The sequence below is a fragment of the Vombatus ursinus genome, unplaced genomic scaffold, assembly GCF_900497805.2.
Source record: "Vombatus ursinus unplaced genomic scaffold, bare-nosed wombat genome assembly UNPS02014825.1, whole genome shotgun sequence".
Taxonomy (NCBI): domain Eukaryota; kingdom Metazoa; phylum Chordata; class Mammalia; order Diprotodontia; family Vombatidae; genus Vombatus; species Vombatus ursinus.
This window is the reverse complement of record NW_020954603.1, coordinates 5903998-5930068: the sequence shown is the minus strand read 5'-3', so window position 1 is coordinate 5930068 and position 26071 is coordinate 5903998. Positions and strand designations below refer to the sequence as shown.

Below are 26071 nucleotides of genomic sequence, written 5' to 3'. Positions count from 1 at the left end.
GTCACTGTCCTTTCCACTTCCATTGCTGGTGACATTGTGTCGGTCTTCCCGTGCTTTTCTGCCCTCTTCTCATTCAGCAGATTTGCCATTTCTTAAAACAGAGTCATATCTCATTACCTTTGCTGACCACAGTTTGTCTGGCTCTTCCCCATGGATGTGCATCTGTTGTTATTTCCAGTTCTTTACTACCACAAAAAGGCTGATATAAATATTTTGGTGTTTGTAGAACCTTTTTGTCACTGATCTCGTTGAGTATATGCTTAGGAGTGGACTTTCTGGGTCGAAGGGCATGGACATTTTAGTTGCTTTATTTGGATAATTCCAGATTGTTCTGCAGAATGGTTGTGTTCATCCACAGCTCAGCTCCACCAATAATGCTGTAGTGTGCCCGACGTCCCACAAGCCCTCCAAGACATAATCCTTCTGAAGGGAGCTTTTGTAAGCATCCTTGTCTGAGCACCCTCACCGCCGGACAGCCGTCCCTTCTCTTTTCTTCGGCTCAGAAACAGCCCTTAGCGTCTTCTTCCAACCCCCAGAGAGCACGAGCACAGTCCAAGGGCTGGGGCCCTTTGGCACAGGGAGGGATTTGTCAAAAGAACCTCAGATGTTACATGTCAGAGCCAGGATTCGAACCCAGCTCTCCCCGAGCCTGGTGCGCCTTCCACCGTGACCCAGCTTGTCGAGTAAGAAGTATCAGGTGTCTGTCTGGTCATTGCCGGCTCAGGTCTCCGTGCTGTTCCTTATTTAGGTGCCCAGCTGGTACGCAGCCTTGTCAGCGCCCCGGCAGTGGCTGGCTCAGTCCAGCAACAAGTCGACCGACCCTTGCGGACCAGGCAGCCCTCTGAATGCGTAAGTGCGAGTCCCCGGAGAGCCGAAGGCTGGCAGCGTCTGCCCGTGGTTGGTGGCGGGCTGCCAGGGGTCCCTCCTGGGGGCCCCCGCTCAGGGTGACTTCTCCGAGCCTCCGTGTCCCCTTCTGTACAGTCAGTGGCATCCTTCACGTGGCTGTGGTGGGAGAAGCGCCTGTGGCTAGCCCGTGGTCTGTGCTGTGTGGGTGTTCATAACAAACCTCTCGGATTTAACTGGGAACTCTCTCTCTTCTCTGCAGTCTGATTCACAGCCGTCATCTTACTCTCCACAGCCCCCGCCATTCCCCCAGAACTCTTCTCAGCCAGCTTCTCTTGCCCAGACCACGCCACAGCCCATAGCCCAGCCCAAGCATGGCCCACCGCAGGCGGCCCAGCCGCCCCATCAGGTCCAACTGCCTTTGTTTAACTTTCCCCAGTCGCCCCCAGGTCAGTATTCTGCCCTGCACAACCTGGGACTGCTGCAGGTGCACCCCCACCCCCACCCCATCCCTCTGCCAGGCGCCACCTGGCCGATCCACGGCCCTGTGATCCACTCGGCACCAGGGAACCCTGCCCACCCCGCCGGCGTCCCGTTTCCCATGCAGTCTGGTGGCAGTGGCACCGCCAACAACCAGAACACTGTGAGTCTGAACGACCCCAGCATCATCTTTGCCCAGCCCGCTGCCAGGCCCCCCCTGGGCATTCCCACTTCTCATGAGGGACACTGGCACGGCCCCGTGGCTCCAAACTCACTGGTGAACAACGGTGCAGTGGGGAACTCAGGTAACCCTTCCTCCTCCCTCTCTGGTTTTGTGGCTGCGGGTGGAGTGTTGAAGGTCACGGGGTCACAGAGCAGCAGTCTGGTGGTGTGGTGTTGGGGCTGTGCATTCGGGAGTCTTGGGAGCTGCCCTCACTGGCTGTGTGGCCGGGTATAAGTCACTCCTTCCCTCAGAGCCTCAGTTTCCTCATATGAAAAATGAGGGCATTGGGTTTGGATGACCTTGAAGCTCTGACCGGCTGTGATTCTGGGGAACTTTTGTAGAATAAAGTCCTCGATTTAGTCCTAGTGTTCATCAGAAAACTGCCCTGTTTAGGAATGTTACTATGGACAGTGTCGTTCCTCGAAATATAGTTAGAGTTCAGACGACAAAACCTGATAAATGTGTTATAACTTTGAGAGCAGACATCCAAGGCCCCAAGTTAAATACGCTCCAAGTCAATTTTTCTTCGCATCGTATTAGGGATTTGAGAGCAGCCTGAAATGGTGGGGAAAGCACAGGAATTGAATTCAGGAATCCCGAGTTCCAGTCCTTGTTCTGACACTTCTTCATAGCAGGGGCCCCTGGACAGGTCACTGAGTCTTGTGGTCCTCCAGACCACTCTCTGAGGGAGGGGATTGCAGATGGATGGTAGATGTGCCCCCATGAGGAGTCCCTTCATGGATGAAATCCCAGAAGAGACCCCCAAAAGCGGGGATCCTAATGCTGAGTGCTGCCCGATTCCTGCCCCCAGTAAGCCCGAGCGCACAAAGTGTCTGGGAGTCTGGAACACAGGGCTGCTCGGGCTCAGTGGGTGGGGAGTTCAGCACTAGCCCGCCAAGCTTGGCCTCCAGGGAAATTCCCCCTCCCCCTCAGCCCTGGGGGGCGTCCAGCATTGAGGGGAAGCCCAGTCTGCCTCCCATCTCACCTCCTTGCTGGCTGAGTGACCATGGGCAGGTCCCTTCACCTACCTGGAAGTCTTGGTTTCTTCATCTGTAAAATAGGGACAATCAGTCTTGGAGAAGCTGCATCACAGAATCCTTGTGAGGAAAGGGCGAATCGGGATTGTTGTTTAGAGCCTTTTTTTTTTTTTTTACCCCAAGCCTCAGTCTGCATCTTTGAAGCTCCCCCCACCCACCCCCATGTAACAGAAGAAGAAATTGTGACCTGGAGAGATGGAGTGACTTGCCTTGGGTTCCACAGCGGAATTTCTGGTTTCAGCCGGGGCTGAAACCCAGGGCTTTTTCCACCCTTTTGCTTGTGACCATCTCAGGACCCCAGAGAGACAGATTTTGCTCAGAGTGAAGAGAAAATTTGTAACAGTGATGAATACCTAACAGTTGACTAAGCCGTCCCAGGAGATTAGGATGCTGGATGGCCCATGTTAGGGGCATTGTAGGCTGGGATTTTTAGGGCAAGTAGAGAGGTTCCACGTTCTCTGTGGAGCTGAGGAAGGGAAACAGCGGCCTTCAGACTGCTGAGATGCTGGACCCCGAGTTCTGACACATCTGTCTTTTCCTTTCCTTTGGAAAGCAGATCAGGGCTTTCAAGGACAATTTGCAAAACTGACCCCTCCGATTCCTTGGGATCACGGGGCCCCCGCCCACTTCCCCATCCTCCAAGCGTCGTGGCCTTACGGCGGCATGCCTCAGAACTTCCTCCAGCAGGGGAACGCCAGCTTTCAGCCGAACAAAGCTTTCTACCCTACAGGTACCACTCGTCACATGCCATCGGCCGGGCAGGGCTGCCGCGTCTGTGTAGGGCCGACCAGAGTCTTAGATAGGAACCTGCGAGTGGCTCTTGAGCCCACTCCTCCAGGGAGCCAGGCTGGGGGTGCTGGGCCCAGAGGGCAGTGGGCAGGCCGGCGGCCCATGGAGGGTTGGCCATGGGTGGTGAGCCTCCCCGCTAAGCGGAATTTAGAGTCACAGTTGTATTGTTTCCCCTAAAAGTCATCTTGGTTCTTACAGGCAACATATGAGGTCTGGGCTTTATTCCTCAGTTGGTGAGGGGCTTTTCTAGAGAAACAGAGAAACTATTTCCTACCCTCATTATGGCAATCAGAAGGATAGTGCCCTGCATGCCCCCTGCTGTGAGCTTCAGGTTTGACGATTCATAAGTCTCACTCAATACTTGGTACACTGAAGTCCTATGGTTCACATCACCAGAACCTTCCTCACTGCCCAGCCAGCTGTTCTCAAGTCAGAAGTCTCTGCCCACACTGGGGAGAGTCTTCTAGAAGAGGGAGCTGGAGACCATGTTCCTTCATGTGGTTGCCCTGGACCTCCAGGAGCACTGAGCTTGGGGATGAGAGAAGCCTGACCTTTCCCTCTAGTCCCTCATGTGATAAGGGTCTTTCCACCTAGGTTGGAAGAAAGTCCCGTCACATAGGGCTCTGGGGGGGGACATCAGAAGTGTGTCCCTGTCAACCTCTTCTCCCTGTCCTCCACCTCCCCCCCAACCCTTGTCTTATTGAAATGAAGGTTAATGTGATGTATTTCCTCTTCCCCTGTTCTTATAACATCAGGAAAAAGTATAACACCAGATAAAGGTCATTTATCGGCTCTTCAGGGAGCAAATAAATAGGCCCAAGTCACTTGAGGGTCCTGGTTAGTCTCCACCTACTCCAGTAGACTGCCAAGTAGGCCCCTAGTCCTCACAGGTGTAGTCATGTCCCCAGGCACCCACCGAGAGGAAATGCACTGTAACGTAAATAAATCCCCTTTGTTCTGGTTGGTTTGCAGCTAGCCCACTGATGCCAAGCAACCCGAGATTCCCTCTGCTGTCTCAAGGGCACCCGTCCCTCAGCTTGAACTACATCCAGCAGAAGAAATGACATTTCATGGAAATCGAAGCAAATCAGGTCCTGGATTTAACATTTTAACACAACTTGTTTAGATACAGATTATTTAAATTTAAGACTGTTTTTAAAGTGTATCATTTGTATATAGATACAAGCTATAGTTTTTACTCGTATCACCAACATGAGTGATACAAATTTCATCTATTTTATTACCCTATTTTTAAGGGACTTTTGTGTTTTGTTTTACCTTGATGAACTGTAAAAAGAGAGAATTTAAAAAAAAAAATTAAGTTCTTTATTTTCTATTAGCTGTATTCATACTTTGGTTGCTTCAGACTTTATATATATTGTTCTTAAAATAAGAATTAGGAAGGGATTTCATGTGTTTTACAATTTGTCACTTCTATTCTTTACAGAACTATGTAGTGCCAAAAACTTTTTAAAAGGAAAAAAATAAAACAAAATTGCAACAACAGGGGTCCAGATTTTTTTCTTCTCCATCCTCATCTGTTGAGCCTTCAGAGGGAAAGCGTTGGAGTTGTTCTTCTTACCTGTATGTGGAGAAAGCCTTGTTTTGCCAGATCCCTTCTTGAGCCACACAGATTTGGCCAGTTGCACGCTGAGATGATGGACGGGGCAGTTGACAGATTTCATTCACAGACTATGGCGAGGTCCCTAGCAAGATCTTTGAAGGGAAAAAAAATAGGCCAGAAAACAACAGGCGGGCTAAGCTTTGCCCTTGGCTTTGTGGAGAGACTGGGCAAATGATGGCCTTGGAGTTGGGGGGCCTGGGTTCCAATCCCACTCTGTTATTACTCACGTCACCTCTGTGGAGCCAGGACCTCCTCCGGTCCCATGCTTCAGTCTTGAGGGGAGGCATGCCCCAGCGCCCCGCAGCCAACACCAGTTACGTGTTGGGATAGACGATTCTCTCTGGTGATTTTGGGGTGGTTAGTGCTGACTGGTGCTGATTGCTCAGGTGCATAGAGAGCTGCCTGGGGCCCTAGGGGTGAGGCAAGACTTACCCAGGATCCCCCACGAGCCAGGACATGTCAGAGGCAGGACTGGAGCCCAGGTGTTCCTGAGGCGACCCACCAGGCCAAGCTGTGTCTCTGACGATAGGTAGTGTAGGATGCTCGAGGGGAGCGAGGCAAGCAGCTGGGAAACCTTGGAGTGCTGGGGCAAAGTGTTCTCTCTTTCATCATCATCATCATCATCATCATCATCATCATCATCATCGAATTACAGCCCTGGAATTGGAAGGGCCTTAGAGACTGCTGGTCCAACCCCTTCTTTTTACAAAACATGAAAAACAGGCTCACCTGAGATTTGAACCCAGGGCCTTGGACACAATCCAGCCTTCTTCCCATTGCACCATGATGCCTCTCAGGTTTTCTCCTCTGTCCTTGGCACCTGGAATGGCAACCCTGGCGCCCTAAGTAATTCAGGGATTGGGGTGCAAAGAACCTGATTCTGTGTCCCTGCGAAAACTCAAGCACTTGGGGGGAAGGAAGGGAGAAGACCATCATTATTGTCCCTAAATAACTTTCATAAGATATGTCTGCATAGAATTATAGCAGTAATAGCAGTTCTATAGCACTTTGAAAGTTAGTTTGCACGGCATTTTGCATGGGTTATCTCATTTGGTTTTCACAACAGCGCTGGAAGGGCGATGCCATTACTATCAGATGAGGAGTCAGGTCAAATGACTTGCAGCTAGCATCTGAGGCAGGATTTGAATTCAGATCTTCCTGACTCCAAATCGAATACTATCGTCCATCGTGCCCCGCTACCTGCGTGTTGTCTCAGAGCAGAATATATTGCTCTGCCCTGAATGTGTAACGCATCTGACTCTGCCTTTACCTAGGAGGTGGGAAGAACCTGGCTTACTCAGTCTGCTTTTTTGTTAAAAGCAGTGTGAACACAGAGGCAATGAACCAAAAGGGGGAAACCGATCCTCCTGTACAGTACTGGTATTGGGCTAAAGGCAGAAAGCACGGGGTTTGTCTGTGTTACATCATTTGGACCTTTAATAGTCTTCCTAATTAGGATTAAAAGCTGGATTGACCTGATGTAACCACGAGGAGGGAGGCTGTTGTTGTACAAGTAGCAACGCAGTCCTGGGTTCAGTCCGTTCTCGCTCTCTCTTCATCCTTTCACTTCTGGTCTCAGCGTCCTCATCTGTGAAGTCAGCAGGGTGGACTGGGTGATCTTTTCACAGTCTCTACGAATGCTGACTTCTGCCAGTCCAGTTTGGCGACCGCGGAGGCCTTGATGTGCCCCACGGCCCCCTGGCCTTACTGAGACCTGAGAACTGACCTAAGAGCCTTGTAAAAGCTCCTGCTCTCCTGTTCAGTGTTGGGTGAATGGCATCACCATCGCTGAGCTAGATGAGCCCTTGGAGGCCAGCTGGCCAATGCAGACCAGCACCAGCAGCCCCCCTCCCCTGCAGAAGCTGCCAGCCAGCACTCACCTCTCCAGGTAGTTACAATAGAATTTTTGCCATACATCAACCCTAAATCTGCCTTTTTGCAAATTCAATCCGTTGTGCACAGTCCTGCATTTTGGGACCAAGGAGAAAAAGGCTTAATTCTTTGACCACAACAGACCGTTTATAGAAAGCCTTCCCTTTGCCCCCGCCATCTAACATGACTCAGACATCTCTGCCCTATCTCCTTCCTTCTAGTGTCCAATGAAGACGTGGCCCTGCTCCTTGCCTAGGCTAAGCTCCTCCACACACACCGGTAATCCATTTCATGCCATCTTCTCCAGCATTACCCTCTATCACCCCCACCCTCTCCCATCTTCAATCTCTCCTGATAAAGTGGCTCCTTCTCTACAGTTTATGAACATTCCCATGTAAAGAACCCTCACTTACTTAATCCTACCGTCTGTCTAGCTTTTGTCCTGTATCTCTCTTCCCTTTTTGCTAAACTGCTTGAGAAAGCCATTTCCTCCTGGGGTCTTCCCTTCCCTTCCTTTCACTCAGCTCTAAATCTCTGTAGTCTGGCTGCTGACCTCTTCATTCAGCTGAAGTGGAGGATCTCTGGAATGCCAAATCTGGGGCCTTTTCTCTCGGCTGTCCTCATCCTTCTTTACCTCTCTGTAGCATTTGACACGGCTGATCCCCTCCTGTGTGCTCACATCCTTCTTGCTCTCTCCTGGTTCTCCCACCCTCAGTTAGCTTCCATTTCTCCATGTTATTCTTATTAATTGTGGGTGTCCCCCAGAGCTCTGATCTGGGCCCCCTTCTCTTTTCACTTTAAACAATCTCAGTGATTTTGTCAGATCCCATTGGCTCCGTTATCTCTGCAGAGAACTGCCAGATATATCCAGCCCTAACCTCTCTCCTGCCTGAGCTCCAGTAATCAATCTCCAGCTGCCTCTTGGACATCTTGATCTGGGTGTCCCAGAGACATCCCAAAGTCAACATGTCCAAACTGAACTCATTGATCTTTCCCCCATTAAGCCCTCCTCTCTTCCAGTCAGCCAGCCAGCCCTCAACCCTGTTGTCACTCAATTCCTCACCTCCCCCCCATATAGCCAGCGTATTGTCAAGGCTTGTCATTTCCCATCTCGTGTTTGTCCCCATCTTTCCTCCAACATAACCACCATAGTGCACTCCCTCATCTTCTGCCTGGTTGGCAGCAGTCGCGTTCCTGCCTGGCCTCCCTGCCTTCTCCACTACAATCTGTCTCCGGTCATCTGCCACAGTGATTTTTCTAAAGCCTAGTCTGATGGTACCGTTCCTGAGACGTGCTCATTGAGCTCCTGCAGCATCCTGTGGCCTCCGAGGGAATAGCTTGGCCTTCAAAACTCTTTGTAAGCTGGGCCTTGCCAACCTTCCAGCCTTCCTAGACTTTGTTCTGGGTTCCAGTCTCTCCATTTGCACCGGCTTTCCATACCTGGAATGCTCTGCCACCTCAAAGACTTTGCTCGAACCCCACTTCCTTCAGGCCTTCCCAGCTAATGAATGCCTTCCCTTTTGATCACCATCTGTCCACTTAGTGCATCTCATGTATGTATCTATGTACACAGAGTTTCCACCATTAGAATGTGAACTCCTCTATGCTGGGCACAAATTAAGCACTTCGTGTTGACTGACTGGTGTGTGTCCCCCCACCCTACCCCTACCCCATCAGTCTTCTTTTTTCCAGGACTAATGTCTACAGTTCCTCCAGATAACTAACCCTCGTGGCATTGACCTGAGTTCTTGCACCAACCTGACTGCCCTCCCTTGAAACACTTGGAAGCTTATTACCATCTTCATGAAAATGTGGCTCCTAGAACATACAGCATAGTACTCGAGGTGTGGCCTCCTCGGTGCTGAATTCAACCACTCAACCAACCTTACTGTGCATGTGCCCTATGCTAACCCTGGGGGTACAAAAGAAATGAAAAAACGCAGTGCCCACCTCCAAGAACTCACTGGTCCTCGGCAGGAGGCTTCTCAATGTAGCCTTTCTTGGCTGTCACATCACACTATTGACTCCTATGGAACCTGGACCCCACTGAATCCTTTGTCCCCAATCCCGAACTTTCTCAGATGAATTTCTGTCCAGCCACATCTTTGTCTCACATTTGGAAGTTGATTTTTTGAACCCAAGTATGGTACTTCGCATTTATCCCTACTAAATCCCCTCTTACTTGATTTGGCCCAGTATTCTGGTCTGCAGATTTCCTTTTAGGGCCTCCAGTGTGGTCCAATCAGGGCTCTCCAATGTCCTAGCTTCCCCTCCCAACTTTGTCACCTGCACAATACAACATTCCCTTGCTTGGCCACTTTGCCTGGTAGGCTTGGCCACATGCCCACACTGTATGACAGAAATTGCCTTGGTTCTCCCATTCTAGAACCAGAGCTGTTTATGAGTGTGCTACACAAGCACTCCATGCTGGAGCTTCACCTACCACGTACCACCGTGTATCATCCTAATGCACACGTAAAATCTGATGATCACTCCCCTTCGGAAAAGCCTTTTCAAGAAGTCCATTTGCCCAAATTTGGCATTCAAGGCCTCTCGTGTCTGACTTACTTGGTGTCCTTGACACTTATTCTGCCTTTTCCTGCTTGCCCATGCTGATCGATCCTTTTCCTGAACTGTTCTCCACACCCACTCATGCTTTTAAACATTCCCCTGGGCAGGGCTTAGCTTGGTGCTGCCGGCTCTCAGACCCTCCCACCCAGCAGGGCTCACTCTCAGCCTGCAGTAGTCATAACTATTGGTTTGTACTTATTTTACACACACACACACACACACACACACACACACACACCGATCATTCTGCTAAGTCAGTCACTTGTGTGCATTTCTTATCTCCCCCCTAGATGGTTAAGCTCCCTGAGGATTGAAAATGTGACTCATTCATCTGTGCCCTGAACACAGGACCCTGCCCAGAGTAAGTGGTTATACACTTTATAAAATAGAATAGAAATAATTAACCTTGACATCACAGGTGCCCGTATACCATTTTTTCGCTACCCTGTCCATGAAACCGGAAGTCTGTGGTGACTGTCATCTCCATGCCCAAAGCATTTGACAAGCCAGGCTGGACCACTCTAAGACTTTGTTTTATAGGATGCAGAATGAGGAGGGGCCCCAGGAATTATCAAGGCCAACCCCCTACATCTTATCTCCTTCAAGAGTTTGCCCAAGGTCATGTGGCCAGAATTCAAACTCAAGTCCATGGAATCTCAACCCACATTCTTTCCACTGCCCCACAAGAAACAGGTTGTCCTGTCTGCCAGCTGTCTCGAAGCGGAGGCTGCTAAACAGGACTACGTAATGTTTAATAACCAAGTCAGTGAAGGAAAGAGCCGGGACACTGCACCCTAGTCGATCAGTTTAATCTGTCTGCAGATAAACCTCATATAATCCAAAAAAAAGGAAATGGGGTACAAAAGGAGTCATGGCGGCCCTTAGGGCGAAACATCCTATTCTTCCACCGGACAAATGCGGAAGGGTCCAAAATAAGTCTTCACGTCACAAGAAACTCAGCATGGCTCGGCTTAGGCCAGTTAAAAAAAAAGTCACAGAAACGGGGGCAGGGGCAGGGAAGAGCCACAGAAGGGGCCGAGGGCGGCGGCAGCCACGGTGGCGGGGCCACTCCGGGCTGGCCACGTGGGCAGGAGACACTGGTCAGGCGGCATCCGTTACTCATTCCCTCGCCGACTCTTCTTGTGGCTTTTCTTTGACCTGAAAGAACAGCACAAAGGACTCCACTCTGCACCTGCCCAGGGTTCACTCCCTTAATCAGTGAACGCCTGTGAAGCACCTGCTGTGCACAGGGTCTAAGCACACAGACCTGCCCTTCGATGAGGACCATGGAGGGCACCAAGTGGGAGGTGAGCAGAAAGGGCGAGGTCAATAGGCACTGATTAAGCACCTACCGTGTGTGGGACACTGTGCTAAACACCGAAAACAGGAAGAAAAGATCGTTCCACTGGGGGAGGCCCCGTGGAAGCCACAGGAGAGGCACACCTGGGTAAGGGCTCTGCCCGTTGGCTGTGCAGGCTCGGGGGCAGACTGTCCCCTAGGACTCATACCACTTTAAGGCCGACAAGGGGCTTGGCTTTCTTACAACCCTGTGAGGCAGGTGGCGCCAAGAAAAGGAAGGTGACCCACTTCACAGTCGGGCTGCTTATAAGCACCTAGTCTCTGCCTCCAAGTCCAGTGTTACTACAGCAGGCTAACGTGTCTGTGTGTCTGTGACCCCCCCCATTCCAGAATTCAGGGTGAAGCGTAACGCTGGTGAGGGTACCTTTCAGGGGACTTTGAGTGGCTTCTGTGTCTGTGGCTCCGGTGGTGACCTGTGAGAGGGAAGGACGGACGGTGAGTGAGATGGGCATTCCCAGGAAAACGGCTCCAGCACAGCCTCCTCCTGGACCCACAGGAGGGCGGCCTGTGGGAGGCCTTGTCAGCAGCCCACGACTCTGTGAATGGCAGCCTAAAGCCCCAGCCCCAGTGGGAAGGCCTGCATGAGGGACCGGCAGTTTGGACCCTACCGCTCAGTGGCTAGACAAGACTGGCCCGGAAGAGTCCAGATACCTGGAGACTTGGATCGGGAGCGGTGCCGCCGTTCTCGGGATCGGCTCCGGTGGCGTCGAGGGCTCTTGCTGCGGTGTCTTTCTCGACGGGGGGATGGACTGTGGGGACACGGCATTAGAACAAGTCTCGTAACGATTCCAGACCCCAAAATGTGGAGCTGGATCGCCCAGTCCTAGCACCCAAGGCCTGGAGAGAAGGCCTCACACAGACTACGGCAGAGGCAGGATTCTAACCCAAGCCTCTGCGCACAGCAACATTTACTAAATGTCCGCTAAAACGGAACCGAATCAGTTCCCAGATGAGTAAAAGTCTTACCTCCTCCTTTTGGGAGATCGGCTGCGCCTGTAAGGAGAGAAAAGACAATTCTCTTGAGTGTGGGGTACCCAAGCTGATCTCCACACAGCGTGGAGTGGCCCCTCGACCCCATGCAAACCACAGCCTCAGGGCCACACAAGTGACTCATTCCTAACAGAAGGGCCGTCTCCCCCCGCACACATCACCTCCTTGGAGAGCGGCTCCGGCTTCGCCTGTAGCGCAGCGTGGGGGAGCGACGGGGCTTGTCCAGGTCTCTGTAGCTTCGCCGGCGGTGATCTGGGGATGGGGCCCTCTCCAGCTGGAACGGGCAAACCACAGGTAGATCAGCATGCTGACGGGCCCCAGCAACGAAGTCACCCCTGAGAGCCACGAGGGACATCGAGCTGGTAGTGCCAACGGCAGCCCACCAAATCAAAGGCTTACACTCCTGTTACGCTTTCTTTTCTCTAGTTCCCGTTGGATTCTAGATTATTAGAACGCCTTCCCACTTCCCATCAACAAGTCCACCTCTTCCTGCCTTTAGGAAACCAGCCACACGACACACACACACACACACCCACACCCCCACACCACACACAACATCTCTTGATGGGGGAGCTACTTGGCACGTGCCAAGACATTACTGTGTCATAGGGAAGGACTGATCTGAGGAATTCAGGGAAATACAGTAAGACAGACATCAGCTGAGCATGAAAACAGAAAGAAAGCCACAATCAAACTGATGGCAGAACTCAGCCCCACACAGCGACGGACCTCGACGCCCCAGGACTGAGGGCACAATGTCCTGCCCTCCTCAAACAACATCCACAGAACCAAGGCTCTGTTTTCTTAATTACACTTAAATAACTACAAGGGGCAGAAAGCTTGACGGGGCTTAGGAAAGAAAGGTTGTTGTTGACAACAACGTTTAAAATATTAAGATTCTTTTTCCAAAAAAGAAGTCCACACTAACATAAGGGGCACAGCCTCCTCCTGGAAGCCCTTCCTGATTCCACCCCTGGCAGTGAGTGCTCTGTATACCTCTATACTGACTTCTGTGTACCTGCCGGTGTCTCGGTCACTGTGTGCGCCTGGCACACAGCAGGCAATTAACAAGTGCTTGCTGAAGCTAAGAGAATGTCAAAAAGCACGGACACAGTACCTACTATGTGCCAGGCACTATGCTGTTAAGGGGCAGTATCTACCATTTTTTCCAGAAACTGCCCTGGAGTTCACCAGTCTTTGGCTGGCCCATGGATACATTTCCACAGGCATCTGTTTCATCTTCCCTCTTAGACTCTAAGCTCTTTGAGGGCAAGGCGCTAGTCACCAGTTTCTTTTGTATCTTCACAGTGCCCAGCGGAGCACTCGCGCTATCTGAGAGGGCCCGCAGCGCAGCTGGCACGCTGGAGTGCTCAGTAAACAGTGAGCCCCCCCAAAACAGAAGCTTTATGGCTGCCCATCTGAAACAGCTACTGGGGCTTCCAGGCACCAGTTGCCAAAGGTGGCAGGAAGGATTCCATCCTCTCTTAGGTGTTCTGGCTACGAAAAAGGCCTTTACTTAGTGGAAGAAAACCAGAAAAGCATCTGGTTCCAATGTGAGGGGCAGCACACTTGCTGCCCCTTCCCTTAGGCAATCATACTTAACTCAGAGGCTTTGGAGAAAGGATGCCAACCTTAGGGATGAAAACCAAAGCCCAGGGAGGTCTCACAGGGAGTGAGGGTGTCACAGCTGCCAGAGATCTCCAGCTGAGGGGGCTATGGGGGTGAGGGGGCATCCAGAAGAGCTGGATCCCACTTGCATAATGGAAACAGTTATAAAGTACTCCACATGTGCTTCTCTCAACACATCTTTCCGAGCAAGTTGGGGACGTGGGGAGGTTATTATCCCCCTTTCATAGATGAGGACAAAGGCCCAAGGAGGTTAAGAGTAACATAGGCAGTGAATGGTACAAAGGAAAAAGCCCGAGTCTCCAGACCCCAAGCCCAGTACTCTCCATCCTCTTGTCTAGCTGTTGAAATCAAGGGTTCTTTAATCACCTTATCTGGCTCATGGACCCCCTCTGGCAGTCTTGGAAAGCCTATGGACCCCTTTCCAGAATCGTATTTTTAAGTACACAAAACAAAATGCATAGAATTACAAAGAAAATCAATTGTTAAAATGTAGCTAACAAAATATTGAAAATAAACGGATAGAGAGATAGATAGATAGATAGACAGACAGACAGACAGACAAAGCCAAGTTCACAGAATCAACCCCAGAAACTTCAAAGTGAAACTGGGATCCTTCGGTCTCACCCACTCTAACTGAGGCCGCGGCCGCCCCTGGAGCCGGCCTCAGCGGCTGAGCTCTAATGAAGTACAACAGAAAGGACCCTGAGTGCAGGGTGCCAGGGTGGAGCACCAGGGGGCACGAATGCCCAGTCCATGTGGCAGAAACAGACAGGGGAGGAGGCTCCGAAGAGAAGCCAGGAGGCCCACCCCCGCGGCCTGACCTTGTCGTCATCATCCTCCTCTTCCTCCTCGCTGGACTCCACGTCATCCATGTCCTCCTCCAAGGCGCTGACGCGGGGCTCCAGCTGCTCGGCTTCTTCCAGCACATAGCGCTTCTACAAAGAGCAGAACGGTGAGGGCACCAGCACTGTTCCACCCCACTCAAGAGCCCTGTGAGGAGGCAGCAGAAGCATCACCCCCACTTACACCTGAGGAAGCGCTACAGGATGCAGGGACTTCCACAGAAGCCAGGACTCCAACCCAGGCTTCAGAGCCTAAGAAACATTTCTCATTTACACCAAGAAATTTCTGGTGAAAGAATAACAATAATTTAAGCAGCACGGCATAGTCTGTAAAAGAGCCAGCCACGGACACAGGCGGGAGGACCCGGATTTGAGCTCTGCCCTGACACTCTGGCTGGGCAATCCCAAGCAAACCACTTAGCTCAATCCCCCGGGGCAACCCTCTAAGGCTGGAAGGCAAGAAGAGGCGCCCTTCTGCATGGGAGAAGGGGCTGCTCCCTGACAGTTAATGACTTGGCAGTTAAAGGATCACTGGTAACTTTGGAGAGAGCTGCTTCAATTAGTGATGGAAGGAGGCTGGAAGTCAGACGTGAGAGGAACTGGAGACGCCAAGCCTTGCCAAGCGTATCCATGAAGGGGAGGAGAAACGGTGGGCAATGATAACATACAGGGCTCCTCGGTCCAGCCGGCCTCCCAGGGAGCTTCCTAGAACTGGACAGCTGGAAAGCGCCTTGGAGCTGAGAATGGGAAGAGACTGAGGACACCCAGATTCAGTGACAGGAGGTCCGGCCTGGCTCTGGTCAGCCCTCTTGGAGGGCCCCCAGGGAGCTCAACTGTCTCCAAATAGGCCAAAGGGGATGTCTGGGGCTGGGAGGGTTTGAACAAGAGAGTCTTCTACAACACCTGGACAAACATTCATTCCACCTTCACTTAAAGACCTCCAATGTCAGAGAAACAAACCTGCTCCCCCAGGGACAGCTCTCATTTTCAGCAAGTTTTTCCCTGATATCAAGGCAAAATTAACTTCTCTGCCCCTTCTATCCATTGCTGTTAGTACACCCTTCTCAGGCTACACAGAGCATGTGTCAAAGCTAAGCACGTAAAAGGAGACCCAAAGCTGCAGCTGGGGCCAGAAGCACTCCTAAGGCCAGGCCAGATCTGGGACTCCAGGATGGACCACTGGCTTCAAAACAGAACAAAACCCACAAAACCCCTGGAATTCTGGTGGCTTCCTCTACATTGCCCCAAAGCTCAGTTCAGTTTTCTTCAATCCCTCTTACAGCAGGGTTTTTCACCTGGAGTAAACCGACCTTCTCTAAAATAAATCAGCAAATAAAGATTTGTGAGTGACTAGATTTCACTATAATTGGCTTCCTTTGTAAAACTACATATCTGATCTTGGGTATTTAAAAACATGATTCTGAGAAAGGGCCCCTAGGCTTCACCAGGCCACACAAACAAGGTGGTGAGCCCCTGGGACAAGGGCTCATGCACTAGCCTGAGGGCCCATTAGGATCCAGTCCGACTCAGAAAAATACCATGGCTCCAGACAGGGGACAAAGGCCTGGCTTCAGCCAGTGCAGTTGGGGAGCTCTGCCTGCCCCATATATAGCCACGGAAACAGATATTTATGCAAACCTAACCTATAGCAGGGGAAACTACAGGGAGGGGGCATGGTACAAGTCTTCCAGCATTTGCAGGGCTATCTTGAAAAGAAAGGCCGTGCATCATAGTAGATAGAAAGCTGGCCTCAAAGCTAACAAGATCTGGGTTCAAGTCCTGTCTGTTTTGCATCCAGGCCATGTGACCCTGGGAAAGTCACTTAATTCAGCCCTCTGGGCAACTCTAAAGACTTTAAGTTGCAGAGAAGGTGCCAAGCTGCCTCCTCCCCCCAAGAGTTTTCCATCTAAATCTAGTCCGTATCCCCATGCTATGGGAAAGGGGAATTGGACGTCCTTGGCTTGGCCCCAGAAGGCAAAACTAGGAGAAGCAGAGGCAGCCTCACTGGGAGGCAGATTTCAAATTTCCTCACGATTGAAGTGGCCCAGAAGCAGGCTGAAGGGCCTCCTGAGACAGAGTGTCCCGCCTCCTCCCTAGGGGTTCTCAAGCCAAGGTTTCCCAGCTACTGGTCAGGGCTGTCCTGGAGGAAATCCTGATTTAGAAGTGGATCAGACCAGCGTCTGAGAGCCCTCCCAATCCCAAGAGCGTGAGTCTCCCCGCAGGGGGCCACAAAGGGCAATTCTAAGCAGCAGGGCCAGACCACAGTCTCCGAGTCTGGAGCCGAGGTCTCAGGAGACACTTAAGTGGGAGCTTGGGTCAACGGCTGGGTGGGTGGACTTAACGCCCAGCTCATTCAGGGTCAAACAGGGAAACGAGACTGGCTGCTTTTTCAGCCTGGCCGCAACAAGCCAGGTTGTCCCTCTGATGAGGCTTTCGCCGCCACAGCCCTGCTCTGTAACCCATCCTTCCCCCACTGCCCAGCTATCACGGGAACCACCAGCCCAGCACATGCAGGACATTGCACAGGGACGCACAGCCAGATCCTTTCTAGGCTGTTGCTCTGGCAGCAGAGAAACCTGAACAGTGTGGGCTCGGAGCTGGCAGGCTGTGCGTGTGACCACAGAAGTCATCTGTCTGACCCCTCATTTCTCAGAGGTAGTAGAGACCTGAGGAGAAAACAACCTGCCCAAGGCCCATCAGTGACCAAAATCCAAATCTCTGGAGTCCCGAGTCCGTAACCTTCCTACTACACCATGTAACCTGTGTTTCCTTAAGCCACTAGGGCTGAGTTTTCCCTTTTGCCAAAGAGGAGGCCCATCTGCAGTGCCCAAAGGCCTGAGCTTTTCACTTCCAGCTCATTTTTAGCTCCTGTCATTCCTTCCAAAACACTACCCACCACCCCCTCCCCAAGCCCCAAGGATGCTCCCGGGACGACCTTGCCAGGGGACAGCCCTGTGTGAAGTGACCGTCTCCTCTTACCTGAAGCCGAGGCAGAATGATGTCACAGACCCGCTCACTGTGTAGCAACTCATCGATAAACTCATCTACGTGCATCAATTCAAACTCTGGGGGAAAAAATCCAATAGTTCAGCACAACGGAACACCAGGTGGGAACTGGGACTTAGAAATAATAACAGTATTTGGAGAGGCAGAAAGGAAGCAACGAAGTCACATACACGGGCTGGTGAGAAACAGGGCCACAACGAGAGCCCCTGTGGGCAGACTCTGACTCAATATAAGGAGGAATTTCCTCAAAATTAAAGCATTCCAGCAATAGGATGGGCAACCCTATAAAAGGTTCCCGATCACCAAAGATCTCCCAACATTCCCCCAATGAGCTAGGACCGTGGAGACACAAAGCAGAGCTGGCCCCTGTTCTCAAGGAACTTTGACTCTGTTTTATCAAATGACCAAAGTATGGCACCTTGTGGGAGGAGGCTGCTAAAGGAATTCATACTTCAGATAGCATTCAGTCAGTCAGCAAGCATTTATTAAGCACCTGCTACGTGCCAGGCACCATACTAAGTGCTAGGAATACAGAGAAAGGGAAAAGACAGGCCTGCTCTCAAGGAGCTCACAACCTAATGAGGGAGACAGTGCATAAGCAACCACGGACAAACTGTAGACAAACAAGATAAACCAGGGGTGGACTCCGAGGGAAGGCATTGGCACTGAGGGGCATCAGAAAAGGCTTCCTCGAGGCAAGAGGCAGAGAGGGGCAGGAAGAACATCCCAGGCATGGGCCACAGGCAGGGAAAATGCCCAGAATCTGAGGACGGAGTGTGTTGTGTGAGCACCAGCAAGGAGGCCAGGGTCACTGGGTAAGAAGGCTGGGAAGGTGGAAGGGGACCAGGCTGCGAGGAGCTTTAAAAACCAAACAGGACTTTAAATCTGCTCCAACATGTTAAGATCTGTGCCTATGGAAGATCCATTTGACAACAAAGTGTAGGATGGAAGGCTGTAAGCAGAGACCAAACCTTTTCCCGAGGATGGGGTGGGGGAGATTTACAAGGACAAAAAAGGCCCAGGGGCGTCAGGCACCACTGCTGGGGCTCCCCTTTCCCAGGGTCCTCCCAATAGGACTGGATGTGGGTTTGGCCTTTCTCCTTCCTCACTATAGCTTGGGTTTTACCTGCCAATTCCGGATTTCATGATATCCCTCCAACTAAGCAGCCACTGGGAAAGCTGGGGATCCATGGGGGGGTAGGTGTGGATCAAACTAAAATCTGACAAGGGTCACTAATCCAGGCTTGCAGAACCCTGCGGCACCACGCTCACCTCCGTTTCGGTTCTGGCTCTTAATTTTCCGATAGTCATTGTAAAGAGGTTCCAGATACTTGTAGCAGTCAATGGCGGTGCCTGTCAGCCTCATATACAGGGCTCCCAACATGCGGACGTACCTGAAAGAAGAGTCGATGAAATAAGTGGCCACCCTACAATTCAAGCAAAGGCTAATTCCCTCTGAACATACAAGTGACCTGTCAAGACCGACCCCAAAGAGAGCCATGGCAAAGGCCTCATGTGCACAAAAATATCTGTAGCAGCTCCCTCTGTGATGACAAAGAACTGGACAGTTAGGGGATGCCCATTAACTGAGGAATGGCTGAACAAGTGAGGTTACATGTGCCATAAGAAATGATGAAAGGGATAATGTCGGAGAAACCTGGGAAGACTTATATTAACTGAAGCAGAGTAAAGTGAGCAGAACCAGGAGAACAATTTATACAATAATAATAACAAAACTGTCAAGATAAACCACTTTGAAAGACTTTAGATCCCAGATCATGCAATAAGCAGCCATGATTCCAGAAGGCCAAGGATGAAGCTTGCTACCCACCTCCTAACAGAGAGCAGACAGATGAATGATGCATTTATGCACACGACCAACAGGGGAATTTGTTTTGACTATGCACGTTACAAGAGTTTTGTTTTTAAGTTGGGAATGGGGTAGGAAGGAGAGAAAATAAATACTTATTAAATGAACAATAAAATGAAATAAAAATGTTTTTAAACTATACAGCCTGTTAGTCAAGTGGCTCTGCCACTCATTAGCTGTGTGACCTCAAGCAGGTAACTCTACCTCATGGGCCTTGATTTACTCCTTTGCATTTGAGGTTCACTCTCCTCCCAGGAATGCTGGGAGGGCCAAATAAACACCATCCAAAGCCTTCCACACACACACACACACCCACACACACACACACACACACACCCACACACACACACACACACACACACCCACACACAAAAACACCATCCCAAGCCTTCCCCCCTGCCACACACACACCCAGGAGCTTCATAAACAGCTACTGAATGAGTTTATGTAAATGAGTCCACTCTCAGTGTTTTGATCATCTCCCATTTGGCAGAGGGGGAAGGAGCAGCTGTAGCCAGCAGCTTCAGGCAAAGGCTCCTCCCTCACAGACCTGGTTAAAGAGCTGCTTCTGCCACTTACTTCCTGGCACTGTGACTCCCGCTTCACTCCTCAGTTTCCTCAACTGTAAAATGAGCAGGGATAATTGCAATGCCTACCACCCAGGGTCGCCATCATGGGGATCAAAGGAGGCACAGAATGTAGCTCAGGAAGCATCAGCTCATGGCTCCAGCACACAGTAGGGCTGACATGGAGCTTACTCACAGGCTCATTCTCCACATTCTCCCTCCTCCTGCCCCCTCCCTCTATGATAGAAGTACAAGTGTTAGCACACTCTTTTTATGGTGAGAGTGACTAAAGAGGTAAAGTGATTTGCCCAGAATCCCAGAGCTGAAAGGTGAGTTACTGTGATTATGTTCAGAGCACGGCTTATTGATGAAATGGAATTCAGGGACGGTTTTTACACTCCTGCATAATCTCAGCTTAATGAAATGGTGATTTTTGTGGTAGTTGTTGCCTGTGTCGCTCTAGGGCCCTGTTGTGCTATATTAAACATCAGAGAGAAGCTGATCTGAGTTCAAGACTCCTAGCAATTAGAGCTGTCCAACGTGTTATGGTCTGCCATGAGAAGAAAGTGAGGTCCCCATCACAGGAGGTGTTCAAGTGGAGGGTGGATTAACCCTTAACTGAGGAAAGGCAGAGCAAGGTGCCCATCTGCTCCCCTCTAATCCCATGGTTAATCACAGGCCCAACCTCCCCCACACTGAAGGGGTTCTCTCTGCAATATCTCTACTGGATAGCTGGTGACCTTTCAAGGCAGGCTGTTCTTCTGTGAACAACGTGGTTGGCCTCTAAGCTCTTTCTGAAGCACAGCTCAACCTGGTCTTTTAAAGTCCACCTCCCGAACCTCCACCTTCTTACAAAGAAGAGCCCGACCCTCTTCCATATGACAGCCCAAGCCCCAGGACTCTTCCCTCCAGGCCACAGCATGGCCAAATTCTCTGACTTGGCCTGCTGTGATCCTCCCCCAGGAAGCCTCCAGTTTGTTGTCGATAAGTCTCTTAAAAGGGTCTGGCCAATGCAACAAACTCACATTCCTAGCTCACTTCTGATAAAAGTGACTGGGGATTCTTTTTTTTTTTTTTGGTGGGGGGGGGGGGGGATTGGGTTCTGTACATCATCCCTAGAAAAGGGCTTTACAGCTAGAAAGGACCTTCCTCACTTTACTAATAAGGATATTGAGGCCCAAGGAGGTTTTGAGGAGTCCAAGGTCAAAGAGAATTATCAAAGGATTTGTCACTAGAATATAAGTCAATTTCTACTTAAGAGCTACTGAAAAGTTAAAACTCAATAAAGAAGTAAAGAAAACCAAAAAAGACACAATTACTAAAGAAATGAAGAGGTTACAGTCTTCAAGGACAAAATCCAGGGGGGAAGAAGACCAATGGAGAGTCATATGCTAGAGATCTACCCCCTCAGCCAAAGCGCCAGTGTTCCAGTGAATGGGGAACAGGATGTTCAGGCAGAGAAAGAGTCTGCATGTCTCTTACTTACTTGAAATCTTCATTTTTAATGAATTCCACTATGATGTCCTTCTCTGGTTGTATCTGCAACATCTTCAAGGTCAGGCACAGGAAAGGAGTGGGCTTGATGTTGCCGCCGTAGACACCCCCCACAAACCTCAATTCCATGGCTTTATCAACGACGAGCTCCGCTGAAACCAGAAGACCGACACAGTGACGAGGGAATTCCAAGGCCAACCTCACAAACCTTCAGGAACTGTCAGTGGGCAGACGCAGAACTTCGTCCTCAGCTCAATATATTCATCAAGAAGTCTCATGAAACCCTTAAGGCAATGACTGGAAAAGTAGCTTTCCCTTCTCAATAGCCCTGCCCATTCCCATAACCTGAAAAGGACAGTCGTTGGCCTTTCTGAACTGATACTAAGAGGCACTCCAGGACATTGTTCTAAGGAATGCAGAATCATGGAATGTGAAACGATTTAATAAGGAAACATGTAGTATTGGCCTTTCACTTTGTTTCAATTATTTAAAACAATATATAATATAATATATAGTCAACTAACCTTGCTTAGTAACTCCAATCTGTATTAGTTTCAAGGTACAAGCAATATCACCTAGTTCCTACCCCTCCTCAGGATTCCTGGTCCTCTGACGGTTACTGTGGGTTTGCCACACTCTGGGTGCTGCTTTTTAGGCACTCTGTACATTTCATAAAGTTTTCCCAAATGTGTCTGTATTCTTTGGACACTGGAGGCTATTAATTGCATGAAAGTATTTTATGACATTAACGTCTTATTGTTGGACATTTAGGTAAAGTCTGATTGTAATTATATACAACATGGACTGAAAACCCCCAAGCAGGAAGTACACCCCTTTTAGGGGTCAAGTGTATACCTTCTACCAGACAGCTCTACAAAAAGATTCTGTAAGTTTATAATCCCAGCAACAAATAAGGAGGTCCTGTTCTTCCAGAGTCAGTCAGTCAATAAACATGTATTAAGCGCCAGGCCCTGTGCTAAGGATACTAAGGATACAAAAAAGAGGCTGACAGTCCCTGCTCTCAAAGAACTCACAAGCTAATCAGAGGAGATAACAAGCAAACAAAAAGGTACACATAAGCTCTATACAGGATAAACAGGAAATCATTAAGAGAGAGAAGGCCCTGGAAGTAAGTGGGATTGGGGAAGGCTTCCTGGACAAGATGGAATTTGAGTTGGGACTTGAAGGAAGGCATAGAAGGTCAAGTCGAGGAGGGAGAACACACAGAAAAATTGCCCAGAGCCTAGGGATGGAGAGTCTTGCTGGTGAAAACAGCTAGTGACACTAGCCAGAAGAGTACATGCCAGGGAGTAAGGTGTAAGAAGCCTGAAGGCAGGATGAGTAGGCTATGAAGGGCTTTGAATGGCAAACAGAGAATTTTGCATTCGATCTGAAGGCAGTAAGAGAACAAAGGACAGGGAATTAAGAGACCTGAGCTCTTAGGAGCACGAATCTAAAGGTGGAAGGGACCTCAGGGGTCTCCTAGTGCAACCTTCTCATTTTAGAGGCAGAATCCAAGGCCCAGAGAGGGCAGACAGGGTTTGTCCAAATTGAGACAACTAATGCCTGAGGCCAGATCCAAACTGGTGCCTGACCCCAAGGCCAGCACGGTTTCAGTCACCCTTCCCTCTTCCTTGTACCCCACATCCTCTAATCTGTTGACAAGTTCTGTAATTACTCTACCCCTCCAACATCTTACCATCTGTTTCCTTTCTACATACTCCAAGGCCAGGTTCTCATCCCCTTTCCTGCTACTATCAAAAGCCCTTCAACGGCAACCTAATGCCTGTAGAAATTTCAATGATAACAATGATAATTATAACAGCTAGCATTTATAGAGCACCTTCTCTGGGCCAGGCACCCTGCTAAGTGCTTTACAAACAAAATCACATTCTGTTCTCGCAATAATCCTGGGAAGCAGGTGCTGTTGTTATCCCCATTTTATAGTTGAAGAAACAGAAGCAGGCAGAGGTGAAATGGTTTGCCCTGGGTCACATAACTTGTGGGAGGATTTCAACCCAGGTCCTCTCCTGACTCCAGGCCTAGCACTCTGCCCACTGTGCCACTGAATTACAAATTCCACTAGCATTTAAGGCCTTCTGCCATCTAGCCCCAATCCACCTTTTCCAGCCTGACTTCACACTCTACCATGCTGCCCCATTATACCACCACCTGCTCTCTCTGCAGCCTAGAGCCCCTATGCTTTGAACCCTCACTCACTTTGGGACCTCTCCTGGCCTCAGTTTTTCCCACTGTAAAACAGAAAGATTGGGCTAGATGATTTCTGAGTCCCCTTCCAACTCTTTTAGCCTGGGATTCTGAGATAACAGCCTGAAAAATTGTTCTCCCTGCTGGCACTGGCATGAGGGTCAGGAGAGCGTCACTAAAAACACGACACTGCTGGTATATTCCAGGTATCATAGCGGCTGCAGTGACATTGGCTTAGGGAATGAGGCACAGTGGACAGAGGGATTTGGAGTTAGGAAGATTAAGGTTCTTCACTTATTAACTGAGAGATGACAGACAATTGACAATCTCTTTCATTTCAATTTTCCTCATCTATAAAATGGGGATAATCCTACCTGAAGTAGCTACCTCCCAGGAGATGCTGTGTAATATATTTGGCAAATTTTAAAACACCATAAAATGTCAGTCATGATTACTCTATTTTGAAGGGGCCCTTCTGGCTTTTCAGATCACATCAATGGACAATGTTATATACATCACCTCTGGATATTGCCCTGTCCTAAAGGCCTGACCAGGCCCCAAGACCATGTCTTCTCCCTCCAACATACCAACACCCCAGGTACGTCATTCAAAATAAGAAAATATTAGAGCTGAGGAAGAACCTTAGCACATATGATGTCAAACCTGGGAAGGATTCCAGAACAGGGAGGTACCAGGGAGAAAACTCATTCTCCCAAGGCAGACATGCTTGCTCTGCCTCTACGTCTGAAAGAGCTGCCTTGGCATTCATTCAAGAAGCAGTGACTGATTGCCAGCCACATGCCAGACACAGTGTGGGTACCAGGGAAGCAGGCCCTCATCTCTCTTCAACATCAACTCTCCATAAACACCACGTGCTAGGCGCTGTGCCGGGCATATAAAACAAAACTGAAACACGTGCTGCTCTCAAAGAGAAGGCATCTTACCAAGGAAGGCAGCATGTATTACATAGAAACAAAAACTAAATACAACATAATTTTTGGAGAGAGGGTGCTGGCAACTGGGGTAGGTGGATCCAGAAAGGGCTTCATGTAGGGGTGGCAGCGGAGCCAAACTTTAAAGAAAGGAGGGATTCTAAGAGGTCAAGATAAAGAGGAAGAGCATTCTAAGGCATGGGACTAAGGTACAGAGAGGAGACATGGAATGTCACATGTGAAGAACAGCAAGGACAGTTTGGCTGGTCCACAGAATGCCCATCCAGGAGGAGCACATAAGACATCTGGAAAGGTGTGAAGGGATTTAAATGCCAGAGTACATATGTGACCCTAGAAATAGCAGGGACCCCTGAAATTTACTGAGTAGGAGCAGCCATGTGCTTCAGGAAAATCCCTTGGGCAGTTCTTTGGAGAGTTTTCAAAACAGCAACAAGGAATCATCCGTTTGGTTACATTCAGCATATATGTGGCGACCTTACCCAGAGCTCTGGTTTTGTGAGACTCCTTGTCCTAAATTCTAGGGTCTAGTACAGTGACCAAAAGATTTGTGAATTTTTATAAGATCCAGAGATAATACTTCTGATCAAAACGGGTAAGTTTAGGTTTCTGAGTGGTTTTGTTTTTTCCTACAATTACTAGGTATACATTTTTTATTGATTTACCTGCATACACACTGTTGAGAGCTGGGCCAGTTTGGATTTTTTATGCCCAGGACTAAGTACAGTGGGTGGCACGTAAAAAAAGCTTAACACACGTTTGTTGAATTAAACCACACACAGACAGCTCCAAGTCTGTCCTGACATTAAGCAGACCTCCCTGCTCTGCTGTGCCCTGCTCGGGCCAAGCAGAAGGAACCCAGAAACACCCCAACACAATCACATCGGTCTTCCCTCATCCAAGCTATGCAGTGTCTTAGAATCACGGAACCTCAGAATTGAAAGGGACCTCAGAGATCTCGCGCGACCCGTGTATGAACAGCAATCTATCGTGAGGAGCCAGGCAGGTGCAGAGGAAAGAGTCTGGAGTCAGAGAACCTGGGTTCAAATCCCGCCCCTAATGCTTACCACCTGAGTGTGAGTTTACACGTCTGAAAGAGGAGAATCGGTTATACGGACTGTTACTAAGCACCTAGTATGTGCCGGAGGCTATGCTGGGGACAAAGACAAAAATGCCCTCCAGAAACCTATCTGTCAATCAAGCAACCGTCTCCAATGCCTACCCCCGCTGTGCTCGAAGAAAGGAGGCGACACAGAAACGCGAGGGACCGTTACGATCCAAACGTCAGGGTCGGCAACGAGCTCCAAGGGTTCTGCCTGGACAGCTCCCCGGACGGGGAGCTCGCTGCCTCCCGGGGTGGCTCGAGACGAGTCGGGGAGACGTCCGGGGCCCGGGCCTCGCGGGGTCTCCCACTGTGTGCCACCCTGCCCAGCCGCAGCCGCTCACCTGTGAGCCCGAAGCACTCCTCCTTCCAGTACTTGGACTCGTAGATCCGAGTCCGGATGATCTTCTCCACCAGGTACTGCGGGTTGGTGCCGTGGATGCTGTGAGCATCCTTCACAGTCCGGTTCGCCATCTTGGGAAGCCCTCGGCGCCGCCTCCACAGCGCTTCCGGCGGGCGCTTTTTGCGTCACTTCCGCACGAGCCGAGCTGGAAGGAGGGGGCGGTGCCTCGGCACGGAAGATGACGTCACTGAGGCGGCCACCTTGAAACCTGGC

General features: G+C 50.1%; 2 protein-coding genes across 10 annotated transcripts in view; one reads left to right on the top strand and one right to left on the bottom strand.

Annotated features, from left to right (window-relative positions):
• Positions 1-4850, top strand: part of TUT4 (terminal uridylyl transferase 4) — a 57571-nt gene extending 52721 nt beyond the window's left edge. For 8 of the 9 annotated variants that reach the window (XM_027837999.1, XM_027837998.1, XM_027837996.1 and 5 more), the window contains 4 exons: positions 749-849; positions 1106-1628; positions 3140-3313; positions 4345-4850. In XM_027837999.1, the coding sequence (XP_027693800.1) occupies positions 749-849; positions 1106-1628; positions 3140-3313; positions 4345-4436 (890 nt within the window). In that variant the 3' untranslated portion in view covers positions 4437-4850. The remainder of the gene's footprint in view (positions 1-748; positions 850-1105; positions 1629-3139; positions 3314-4344) is intronic. The other variant, XM_027837997.1, reaches the window with a different exon arrangement.
• Positions 4851-10469: 5619 nt separating this feature from the next.
• On the bottom strand, positions 10470-25954 carry PRPF38A (pre-mRNA processing factor 38A). The gene is made up of 10 exons (XM_027838181.1): positions 25800-25954; positions 21188-21347; positions 18538-18659; positions 17239-17324; positions 14239-14352; positions 11950-12062; positions 11765-11791; positions 11450-11547; positions 11163-11211; positions 10470-10597 (listed from the first exon to the last, which is right to left on the bottom strand). Exons 1-10 carry the CDS (start codon positions 25927-25929, stop codon positions 10555-10557), a joined length of 942 nt encoding a protein of 313 aa, XP_027693982.1. The 5' UTR covers positions 25930-25954; the 3' UTR covers positions 10470-10554.
• Between the last annotated feature and the right edge of the window lie 117 nt (positions 25955-26071).

Coding starts and splice junctions, on each gene's coding strand:
- PRPF38A (XM_027838181.1), bottom strand. CDS start 25,929: ATGGCGAACCGGACTGTGAAGGATGCTCACAGCATCCACGGCACCAAC. Junction 17,325..18,537: donor GAGCCAGAACCGAAACGGAG/GTGAGCGTGGTG, acceptor TTTTTCCCCCAG/AGTTTGAATTGATGCACGTA. Junction 11,212..11,449: donor CTCCCGATCCAAGTCTCCAG/GTATCTGGACTC, acceptor TCCCTCTCACAG/GTCACCACCGGAGCCACAGA.